The 12,667-nt window shown below is 36.5% G+C and overlaps 1 protein-coding gene across 2 annotated transcripts in view; it reads right to left on the bottom strand.

The window, feature by feature from the left end:
• Window positions 1–1,833: 1,833 nt before the first annotated feature.
• Window positions 1,834–12,667, bottom strand: part of Tsc22d2 (TSC22 domain family member 2) — a 52,942-nt gene continuing 42,108 nt past the window's right edge. For both annotated transcript variants that reach the window (XM_075951045.1, XM_075951044.1), the window contains 2 exons: window positions 4,068–4,119; window positions 1,834–3,419 (listed from right to left, as the gene is read on the bottom strand). In XM_075951045.1, the coding sequence (XP_075807160.1) occupies window positions 3,159–3,419; window positions 4,068–4,119 (313 nt within the window). In that variant the 3' untranslated portion in view covers window positions 1,834–3,158. The remainder of the gene's footprint in view (window positions 3,420–4,067; window positions 4,120–12,667) is intronic.

The raw sequence follows: 12,667 nt of genomic DNA, 5'->3' as shown, positions 1-12,667 counted from the left end.
CATCTAACAGTTAAGAAAGCCGAGTGCTTTAGTTCTCCAACTCTTCACATATTTTTGTTTGGTTGGATGCATTTTAAGGTTACATCAAGACTACTTAAAAATAATTTTCTTTGTGCAAAGTTAGGTTCCAATTGTACACGCACCGTCGTATCAGAAAACTAAGCCAACATCCAGTTTCTGTAGTAGCACCTGTTCTGTGGGCTGAGACTGGGAAAGCTAAAGGTGGATGATATTCCTCTAAGACTTGCCCCTACACTGGAATTTCAACTAGCTGATATTCTATGTATTTGGAGACTCTAACCCCAACAGAGCTCTAAATGAAGATCCTAAACAAACCAATTAGGGAGAAATTCAAATTCAGTTATTTCCTAACAAAAGTGCAATACCCTGCCCACCTTTTGTTCCTGACTCTGGAGTTCAATGTGCCTCATGGAAATGGGAACAGATTTAGATGTAAACTTCACTGACAATCTTAAGTAGGGGGCAGAGTAGGTGATCAATAAAACTTTTGAGGTCTAAGGGAAGGAGTGAACACACAGGACAGGCACACACTTGCGTTTTTTGGACACTGCACCTTGAGTTAAGCATCATGCCACTGAGCTAGCTTATTCATATTATATTAACGCTCTTAAAAGACATTGCCAAATTTCATCCTGGAGGACACAGGAAAGCCCACCTTACAAACTACATTAACTCCTGCTATTTAAAAGATGACACAACTGATTACATTTCTTAGTTTACTAGAGATTAAGCCTTTTGGAACCAATTTTGTTTTTTGTTAACTATTTTCTAAGACTCCTCCCCACCCCCCTTAAAGAATAGGAGTACTGGCAACTGTTGTTGCCATTTTAAACCATAAAATATTAGTCATTTCCTTGGTGACTACTATCACATTTTGTTTATAAAATGCTTTTCTATCCCTAGAATAAAAACTCACTTCTTAGCTTCACAAAAATCACACTAAATTTCTTCCTTTTTCTGTGCTAGGCATCAGAGATCTTGTGCATTCTTAGGCAGCAGTCTGCCATTTATCTGTCTCTTCCTGCAACCTTTTCTAGCTCTTCTTTGTATGAGGTACCTCACTGTTAGCACTGGAAGGGCACCAAGGTAATCTTAGGGCTCACATTCCAACAGCAGGTTCACACCCTATCGTGCCCATGGTGGCTCGATTAGAATCTCACTCTGTTAGTACATACTCAAGTCTACATACTTATCTAGTTCTTTCTCTCAAGTATTTCTAATGTTACTAATTAACATGAAAAATTTGCTTACTGAGCATTATTTCCCATAGCACTAGAATATAAAGTATTTGGTAATTTCATGTGTTTCGATTTTATGACTTTCATTTGAGGCTAGAATGACTCAAATAGATAAAGAACATTTAACCTCTTCTAACATGGAGACCTAACTACTGTTTCTCATTAAGACTGAATTAGTGGGCTACCCATACAGGACATGTTAATTTCTACAGGCACCTTTCTGAATTCAAGTAAAAGTTTTGGTAGACGAGGATTTCCTATTTATATTGTTAACATAATATGAATATTGAGTACAAATATTGCTCACCATTCTTGTGTTCTTTAAATTATTTTACTTTGAAAATTTAAGAACTATCATTGTCATTAATAACATCATGGGTTTTCATTTAAGGAATTATTTTAAACTGTGAAAATACAAATCTAGTCAAATTCTGAACACATATAGAGCCAAATATTTGAACAAAACTGCAGTTTAATTTCAGAAAATGTGTTAAAATATATATTTTTACATCAATTTCTGACATACACTTAATGTGTTAGTATACACAAAATGATGCTTTCTCTTGAAACTGTATTTATGAAATGTACATTTTAATTTAAATACTCAGTATACACTGCACTTAATCTGCATGTTGCATTTATTAAATACATTAAAATCTGCAATGTAACAAAACGTTTTCTGCATATGAAATTCAAAACACCATTTTAAATGAACAAAAGATGGCTCACTTCATTTTTGTTTTTGTACAACTGGTGCATTGTACGCTAGCTCAGCTCCACCATACGACCTGTTCGCTCTTTTTATTTGACATTGTTCACAGACTAGTACACAGTACAATAAGAGTGCTGGATAAAACATGAGGTACGAAAGTGGTTCAAAGATTACAGGCCATGCAGATCATGCTAGACAGCAAAGAAAATTGTGACCAAGAAAACACTAAATAAAAATACATAAAGAATGTGCATTATAAAACAAAACAAAACTCCATTACACAGCTTTGCTTCTTTGGTTACAAAGTAGGTTGAACAATTTCACAGCTTTTTTATTCCCACCCAAAAAAAAAAAAAAGTCATACGAAATGTTGAAAAGCAGAGGAATCATGGCAATTTCTATTAGAAAGTAGAAACAAATGAACAAAGTTTTCTTCATGAAAATAGCCCAATTATTTATTATATCACAATAACTGGTGACTACCTGTACAGGTGCACTGTGTTTTTCATACTTACACTATACAAAATTTACATTCAAGCTGGATCTTCACTATTGAAAATAAATACCAACGGTAAATTGCCATTAGTGTTAGAAATGTGCCAGGATTCTTTTGTTCAATTATTGCCTAAACATTTTATTAAATGTAATCCTGTCTTTCAATTCCTTTACTGATACTTATAATTATCCAAAAAATTAAAAAAGTTCTGTGACATTGTTCATGTACATTATGAAAATAGCAGCCCTGTAATAAATAAAACATAAAATAAATGAAAACTTACGTAGGCAAATGTTACTGATATTGAAAGAAAAGTGGCTCTTTAGATGAACTGTTATTTATAATGTGACAGGAAGGCTCACGGTAAACCCACGGGTGATAAGGAACATGGGAGAGCCACCGAAACTTCTAAAGATCCCACTCATGCGCACATGTAGATTGCAGACTCTGCTTGCTTTAATAAACCCCATCTACTATTCTCCTCATGTCCTGATGACACAGAAGTGGACATCAACAGTGCTGCATGACATCTCAGAGAGGGAAAGCTCCTGTAGAACGATTGTCTAATACTGAAAAGGCCAAGCACACAGCCGAAGCAATGGCTACTTGCTTCCTATAAAGTGGAAAGAACACCAGTGGCACACAAGGAAAGATTGCTTTCAGTTTTTCCTTAATGAGGCTTAAGAAAGCTTTATGCTGAGGAGACATTCGGCTGCTGTGGAGGTTGCGTTGGCTGAGGAGGCTGTGCTATCATTGCTTGCTGTTGAGAAGTGCTACCAGGATTGGCCTGTTGGGCTGGGAGTTGGGACAACTGATCATTGTTTGAAAGAGATTTTAACAGTGCATTTTCTCGTTCAAGTAAAGAGTTTCTTTCCACTAATTCTTTTATTTGCTCCTTTAGAACTTCCACTTCTTCTCTTACTGCATACATCAAATGGCTTTTCACCAGATCCTGTGGGAAAAAAATTAGGAATGTCAAAAGAGTTACGAGAAACAAGAAGCTACTTAGTTCTAGATTGTCTGGGTGCCTTACAAACACTAAGTGCTTTATACATTTTGTTTTTTAAAAGCACATTCCTCCTCATGCTTTTAATGTTTCTGCTATATCCTGACTGGGCCTAGGGAAGATGGGGTAGAAGTCTCTTTCCCAACTAGTATAGGAAGTGCTCCTTCCTCCTAGAGTTTAGAACGAGCATTTTAAGATGCTGGATAGAGACAACAGAGGAGTACTATTCCTGGAAAGCTGCTTGCTAATAAACTAGCCACAGGGCTATATTATAGAGACGGAAGTGCCATAGAGCCCCCACTTTAAATGGGCCAAAGGCTGATGCTTTTCAGATGAACACATACTGTACTCAATTATGTATGCTCCTGTTCCACAGTGACACAGAACATATGATGTGATCAGATATAAGAACTATTTACTCAATCAGTACATGCGAACTAGAAATTTTCAATGTTCTAGCAACTTCTAAATCTTGCTTTCAAGAAGGTAATTTTTGGCTTAAAGAAAATAAGTTTCTGTTATCTGGACCTGAGACACTCCGAACAGTCAGTCTGCGCAACCGTGAAGTGAGAGGAGAGCTGTGAACCTACTTACCATTGCTTGTTCTATTTTGTTGTCAATGGCTACAACACCGCCCCCAGACGCACTGGAAGAAATTAGAATATTTCATTAAATTACCCTAAAATATTTAACCATCCTTCAAACTCTTAAAATAACACAAAAGACATTTGTGTTTTACCCAATACCAAATGTAATAATTGAAAAATAACTTATCAAGTCTTTTCTTGCAGTTCAGTACTCAGGGGTTTAACTTTTCTACGTGAGGGTTTGGTACATGGCTGACTTTTAAAAACATTTATCATTTGTTTATGGTATACATCTGACACTTTAAAACTCTCAATGTTAATTACGAGTTTTCTCTTTGCTGGTCTTAAGACATTAAAATTCAGATGAAGAATTTTTTTCTATTAATTTTATATTTTAACACCTGGTTTTTAAGAGTGTAGGAGGGCTTCTAAAAAGAATTCAGAGGATTTTAGAAGGGCTGGTTAAAATGGAAATCAACATTCTGGTAAACCTATGTATATACTTTGATTATAGGTTACTGAAGGCATATGTTTTTCCTGAGAATAATTCAAAGTTGTCTAACTACTAAGTATTCACCACAAGTTCAAATACTACCTGGCATTTATATAATGACACAAAAGATTAAATAGTTGTTCTTTATGGTTTATATTCATCAATTTTTTAAGTAGTAAAAGTAGCAAGAATCTATATACTCTTGTTTTTATTTTAACAGATTTTTGAAAGACAGAAAGTTTTCGTTTTAAACTAGTAAAAAAAAAGTCTGGTTTTTCCTTGAATCAACACTAAAAAGGTCTTTAAAAATAATTTATGAATAAAACATTACTAAGTACTATTTGCAGAGTATATTATACCCAAGATTTTGGTATTTATAGTAAGTGAAGACTACTTTACTTTGAGTGGTATGGGCTGTTAGTATTATGCCAGGTTGAAGATCAGAAAACACTCTTTTCCATGGTGTTGTGTCTTTTAGATTATAATCCACATAGGTCTGGGCTATCGTGCCAGGTTCTGCTACTCGCTCGCTCACTCACTCACTCGCTCGCTCGCTCACTCAATGTTCCCACACCTGTAAAATGAATGGGGTCAGTGTCTAAGTTGCACTGACTTGCAACCACTGTACAGAAAATGCTCAATGTGAACTGAGCACTAACAATGTTGGTCATGGTGTTCTATTTAACTATTTGCTGCTGCTAAGATGAAAGGGCTCTGTAGACTTGAGACCTCAAAACTGTCTATAAACTGGGGTTTCAGTTCCTGGGGAGATATATACAAAGTAAGATTATGTGTAACTAAATTACCGACCAACTGTATGTATGTACACACACACACAGAGGTATATATAATATATACACACATATACATATATATACACACACATATAGGTATATATATAATCTATAGGCTTTAGTGTAAAATAAAAATAAAAAAACGTTATCACAAACAAATATTACTTCTACCAAGAAGGAGTTACTTTCAGTCATGTCATGGTGTGAATACATTCTATTCCTTTGATATACATGGTTTAAATAAAGTACTTTAAAGCGTTAACTATAATACCAGTTTTATACATTGACAGTTTTAAAATTACAGAGTTTTTTTACTTCCTTTTCTTGTTAATTAAAATCAGTCAATAAGTTTCCAAGTTATTACTATAGTTAAGGACTACTGAGAACGCTGCACCTTGAATGCTGACTTAACAAACCCCTGTCTGGACTCTGAGCTCTGCAGAAACAGAAGATAATGGATTTTCAAGCAATAGAAGGATCATGTTGAGGAAAAGTATTCTCTCAGGTATTAACATTTCAATTCTGTTGTGCATAGTACTCTAATAGATAAGTCATAGACACAATCACCACTATTTCAGTAATATTCAAAAATTCACCACCAATTATAGTATTCTCAAGCTAGTACGCACAGTCATCTGGAGGACTAGTAAAAACAGATTGCTGGGCTCTAACTGGGACTTCTAACAAGTGCCCAGAAAATGCTGATTCTCTGTTGCCTGACCTGTTTGAGACCCACTGGCTTACAGTGGATGAGAATTACAGGAGAAAGTAAAAAAACAAAACAAAACCCAAACCCACAATCAAAACCCTAATTCTATTTTTTTAAATACAGGATATATCAAAATGTCCCCTGGCTGGCCTAAAACTATGTGGACAGGGCTGGCCTCCTGCTCTTCAGTGGTGCTATTCTTCATGACTTTGACCTTTGATGGACAGTTTTTCATCCTTTTTTTTAAAAAATGTATTTTGGTCTTATGTAATATTTGTAATCTGTAACATTTTAGTTTTTTTGTTTTGTTTTTTTCCAGGTTTCCTTGGCTTTTCAGAAACTGCTTCCCCACATGGAGATATCTGTAGTTCGAAATAATATGGCTTAAACTTGTCCTTTAAGGCCCTCAGGGCCATCTCTTTTGTGGTGTCTTTTGCTGTCCTAGAGTAAAGTTAATTATTCTATCTCCACTCTGGTCCTGGAATATGCATACTTTTAATTTTAGATAGTGTAGAAGGTACTAGAACAATACAGGAAATTCTAGCTCCTCAATATATTCACTGTGAATCCTGGGAAATTAGTTTCTATACCTTATTTATTTTTTTTTCACCTCAAATAAGCATTGTATGTTCTAATCCTCTGAGGAGTAAATGAGTTTAAATGCTACCTGGCATAGCTCCTAGCACAATGAATGATCAATACAAGGTAGTGATTATTTTTACTATTCTATTAATATGGTTGATTCTATTAGATTAAGCTTATTGAGGAAGTAACAATGCCTAATACATAAGAGCTCAAATACATTCTGACAGTCATTAAAAATGAAAGTAATCTGACTTCAAAAACTAATGGTATTAGGAAACCATTAAAATTTTTTGAATTTAGAGAAACTAGTTTTAAAAGTGAAGTTCCTTTTAACCAGATGCAGCAAAACTACCTGAGAACTTGCTAGAAATGGATATATCTGGAGCTGCCCCAGAATTAGATACTCCCAGAACAAGGACAGTTAATATGTCTTAATAACCCCTCTGGGTGATTCTGATAGAAACGTATGTTTTGGGAACCACCACTTAAATAGCCAGATTTTTAATGATACTAATACTGTTGTCCTCAGTATAGTTCCCAAAGGTAATGTTTTCTGTGGTGTTCAGCCCAGAGATTCACTTTCCTTAAACTTACAACTGATAAATGAAGCAGAATTATTTCTCCCTTCAACTTTTCTTCATCTAGTGTTGATTTATACTTTGTTTTCTTTTATTACTACATCTACCATATCATATTTTGATGCTTAATACGTTTCAAATTTTAAGCTACTCAAGGAAATATTATGTTTCTTTTGCAATCTGTTCATATAGTTTAATTACCTGTTATACAACTAGATACTCTTAAATGCAGTGTCTGAATAAATGTAATGTAAGAATAAACCATGTGTTTTGGATTAGGGGGTGGTGCACGATACACACACACACACACACACACACACACACACACACACACACACACACACACACAAACTTAAGTCCGTTAAACCAAGTCCCATAATTATTGCCAGAAATATGGAGAAAATGAAGAGCCAAGTTACTATTATAAACTAGAAGTGCAAAATAAATACAAAGGGTAATTTCCAATTATGAACAAAGTCTTTCCGGGGGAAAAAAAATCTTGATTAGCATTTATCAACAAGTTGAAAGTTCTAGACACAGAAGCAATGAACAAAAATATAGGACTGTGGAAAGATAAGAATTATCAAGCTAAATGCTTTGCCCTGAATTTAACGTACAAAAAAACCCCTAATTATAGTTCTAGTCACAGAAAAAGCAGAAGCCACTTAAAAGTAACTATGTTACAATAGGTAGTGTGGCTTTTAATGCCATCCTAATCCCCCCCCCCCCCCCCCGACTCCTAATGGCTGCTTTTCTTCCCAGGTGTCCTTATTCTTCAGCAAGTGGTCATAACCAAGAACATGTAGCTTCACTGAAAAGACAATCAGCAAAGATTTCATTTTTTCAAATGTCGCAAGAAGTAACTTGCTTTATCTATAATAAAGCAAACTGGCATGGAATAGTTACGTCTAAAATAAGAACAAAAACTGTGGAAGAGCAGTGCAAATAAATGTATTACTCCAAGTGGATGGTTTTATTATTCAGTCTCTGGTCTTTCTTCTATGTAAGTGCAGTGAACAAAATGATAAAACAGAGGAAAGAATAGTTCCTGACAATTTATTCTGTAGCAGGCCTATATTTATCAATAAGTCTGTACAGCACCCTCATTCTATAAATGAGAAAACTAAGGCCAGGTAACTTACAATGGTAGAAGTCAAACCTAGACTTAACATCAAAACACATGACTTTTCTTTCTGCGAGAAAGACCGTGAAACAAAGCATCTATCTATAGTGACCTAATAAATCCTGAGCTGTGTATATTAAGAGTGCTTGAAATAACCACCGAATGTTAACTGTGAAACTGTGAGCGTGGATCCAAAGATTAGACTGTGTTTGCAGCACGTCATTTCTCTTATCTAGCACATTCCCAGAAGCAGTTCCGCTCTCAGAACAAGGGAGGAACTTCTTAGAAAGGGCATTTGCTTAGTGATCTTTGGACAGCCAGCATAGTCTGCCTATTTGCTAAGTAAAATGTTCTAGTCTGCCAGAGTTAATATGTTAAAATTCTATATATCTATAAATAGGAAACCATAAAAAAATTACCTTGCTTTTATGTAAAAATCTTTCTAATTCTCTGTGGAGTCACACTCACAGTCACAAATACAGTAAAGGAATTCTTTAAATTATAGAATCAAATCTGTAATTAGAGTTAATCACTTTGAGTTGGTCATTCTGATTCTTTGTGCCCAAGCTTTCTTCTGCAAATCAGGTAAAAGTGATTTTCATCAGTCATATAGAACAAAGTTACCTATTAGGACCCAAGCCCTATACCATTCAGAAGACATACGCTGCTTATAGTACATTATCTACTTTCTTTATACCATTTTTTATCCCTCCCATTTCTTAATAGAAGAGATAAAATAATAGTATTATCACTAAAACATTAATTCAAGCCTAGAAAGCATTTTTCCTGTTTTCTAAGAAATGCAGAAAAAACAATTTTAAGTTGCTGATTGCAAAAGAATAAATCTAATTAACCTACAGTTTAGCAAGACTGACAGTTAAATATACTTTTAAAAAATCTATCATTCGAAAAAGTTAATTTCCTCACTCCCAAGCCTCTTTTATTCCCCACTTCTCCTTGATCTTTTTAAAATTCATGGCTTTTTTGAAATTTATTTTATTTTTGTTGTTTTTCAAGACATAGTTTCTCTGTGTAGCACTTGCTGTCCTGGAATGCACTCTGTAGACCAGGCTTGGCTTCAACTCGAGATGTGCCTGCCTCTGCCCTGAGTGCTGGGATTAAAGGCATGAGTTACCATGCCCCACTTAATTATGGTCCTTTAAAAATGAACTTGTTATATATATATATATGCATACATACACAACACACATACTCTAAGCGCAACTTACTAAGTCCATATGGTTTTTACTTTGAGATATGTTTTCAAGGCTATGTGGTGACAGATAACCAACTGTATGCTCTTCCTTGGTGAAGACTGTATGTCCAGCTTACAGGGGCCTAAAATACAGTTTACCAGTTAATTTTCCCTGAAAGGAGTCCAAAGAAATAAAATTCTGCAGAACTATTCTCCAGGCAAATGTAAATCTAAATTTCTAGGCTAAGAAGAAAATATGGATAAGTGATTATAGTGCTTGCCCAGTCTATGTGAAGTCCTCAGTTCTATTCCTAGGAACACACACACACACACACACACACACACACACACACACACACACACACACACACAAATATGTGCACACACAAAGAGGAGTAAATTAAACTAAGCATTCAAAATTGTATATAACTGCACATAAATTCTACTAATCTAAAACAACTAATGTACTTAACTCAATGATTAGAAAAACTCACGGAAAAATGCTCAAGGGAGAATTTTATTAGTAGTAACGTAAAGTAAGGAATGGGGCAGGAGGTTTGAGACTGTCTGACTCTGCATCCCAGGTTGACTTCAAACTTATGATCCTCTTCCCTTGGTCTTATTAAATTTTGGGATTGCAAGCATGTGCTCCCATGCCTGGATCACAATAAGTGACGTTTATAGCTATAATTTATCTTGAGCAAGTAGACACAAAGCTATTACAAGATTTAAGTGTTATTATTTTCTCAAATAACTAGAATTAACAAAGGGGAAAAACCTGTGCACAAGGAACTATGAAAAACTGAGGTAGGCTGGGATCGAATCCGGAGGGCAGCGGGGCGGGCGGGAATTCCTTTGTTTCAATAGCCTGCCTGCAGCAAGCAAGGTAGGCACTTTGTTTATGAGCTACCCAACCAGTACAGAGATCTGATCTGGGCACCAGGAGAACCATCTCTGGGGTGAGTGAGTTTCTGACCTGCTGACCCGCGGCAGCAGCACGGGACAAGGAACTTCTTCCTGCAGGGCCTATACTCCTGCATACTGCCTCTCTCTTCCTATCTCACCCAGGGTGCATCCAGAATCCTCCCCACTTCTGCCTCCCTGCTGTCTTTGGGCGCATAACATCACCCAACTCAGCCTGTCTGGGCTCTGGGATCGAATCCAGGGGGCAGCGCGGTGGGCGGGAATTCCTTTGTTTCAATAGCCTGCCTGCAGCAAGCAAGGTAGGCGCTTTGTTTATGAGCTACCCAACCAGCAGGGAGAACTGATCTCAGCACCAGGAGAGCCATCACTGGGGCACCTAAAGAGCCATCACGGGAGAGTGCCATCACTGGGAAGGTACATCAGTGGGCAAGGAGACCTGATCTTGTAAAAGAAGATCCTTAGGGGAGCATTTGGAGGAAGAGATGGGCAAGTGCCAATGCAAGAATTCACCCAACAATCTGAAAAACAACATGAAACCACCAGAACCCAGCAACCTCACAACAGGAGGACATGAACACCTTAATCAAGAAGAAGTAGAAAAAATGGACTTTATGAAAGTGATTGACGTCCTTAAACAACATGTAAAAAATGCCCTTATAGAAATGGAAGAGAAGTATAACAGAAAGTTTGAAGAATTGAATAAGGCAGTGAATGATACCCTAGGAAACCAAGGAAAAACAATCAAACAGATAATGGAAACAGTTCAAGACTTGAAAACTGAATTGGAGACAAGGAAGAAAACACAAACAGAGGGCTGGCTGGACATGGAAAATCTAGGTAAACGCATAGAGACCACAGAAACAAGCATAACCAGCAGAATACAAGAGATAGAAGAAAGAATCTCAGATTCTGAAGATAACAGAGAAAATAAACACACTGATCAAAGAAAACAGCAAGTCCAACAAACTCTCATCACAAAACATTCAGGAAATATGGGACACAATAAAAAGACCAAACCTAAGAATAATAGGAGTAGAAGAAGGAGAAGAAGTGCAGCTCAACAGTCCAGAAAATATATTTAATAAAATTATAGAAGAAAACTTTCCCAACCTAAAGAAAGATGTACCTATGAAGGTTCAAGAAGCATACAGAACACCGAATAGGCTGGATCAAAAAAAAAAAAATCCCCTCGCCATATAATAATCAAAACACAAAGCATACAGAATAAAGAAAGAATATTAAGAGCTGCAAAGGAAAAGGGCCAAGTTACTCATAAAGGTAAACCTATCAGACTTACACCTGACTTCTCTATGGAAACCATGAAAGCCAGAAGATCCTGGATAGATGTTCTGCAGAAACTAAGAGACCATGGATGCAAGCCCAGACTACTATACCCAGCCAAGCTTTCGTTCACTATAAATGGAGAAAACAAAATTTTCCAGGATAAAAACAAATTTAAACAATACGCAGCCACAAATCCAGCCTTACAGAAAGTAATAAAAGGAAAATCACTAACCAAGGAGTCCAACAATGACCACAATAACTCAGACATCTAGAGACCCTTCACCAACACAACTCAAAGAAGGGAAACACACAAACTCTACTACTAAAAAAGTGACTGGAGTTAACAACCACTGGTCATTAATGTCACTTAATGTCAATGGACTCAACTCACCTATAAAAAGGCACAGGCTAAGAGATTGGATACGAAAATAGGATCCAACATTCAGCTGTTTACAAGAAACACACCTCAACCACAAAGACAGGCACCTACTCAGAGCTAAAGGGCCGGGAAAAGGCTTATCAAGCAAATGGACCTAAGAAACAAGCAGGTGTGGCCATACTAATTTCTAACAAAGTTGACTTCAAACTTAAATCAATCAGAAGAGATGGAGAGGGACATTTTATACTCATAACAGGAACAATTCATCAGGATGAAGTCTCAATCCTGAATATCTATGCCCCTAATATAAAAGCACCCATGTACGTAAAAGAAACATTACTAAAAAAAAAATTTTTTTTTTTTTTTGGTTTTTTGAGAAAGGGTTTCTCTGTGGTTTTGTAGCCTGTCCTGGAACTAGCTCTTGTAGACCAGGCTGGTCTCGAACTCACAGAGATCCGCCTGCCTCTGCCTCTGCCTCTGCCTCCCAAGTGCTGGGATTAAAGGCGTGCGCCACCACCGCCCGGCTAACATTACTAAAAATTA

The sequence above is a fragment of the Microtus pennsylvanicus genome, chromosome 16, assembly GCF_037038515.1.
Source record: "Microtus pennsylvanicus isolate mMicPen1 chromosome 16, mMicPen1.hap1, whole genome shotgun sequence".
In the NCBI taxonomy this organism is placed as follows: domain Eukaryota; kingdom Metazoa; phylum Chordata; class Mammalia; order Rodentia; family Cricetidae; genus Microtus; species Microtus pennsylvanicus.
This window is presented reverse-complemented; position numbering and strand designations above follow the sequence as displayed.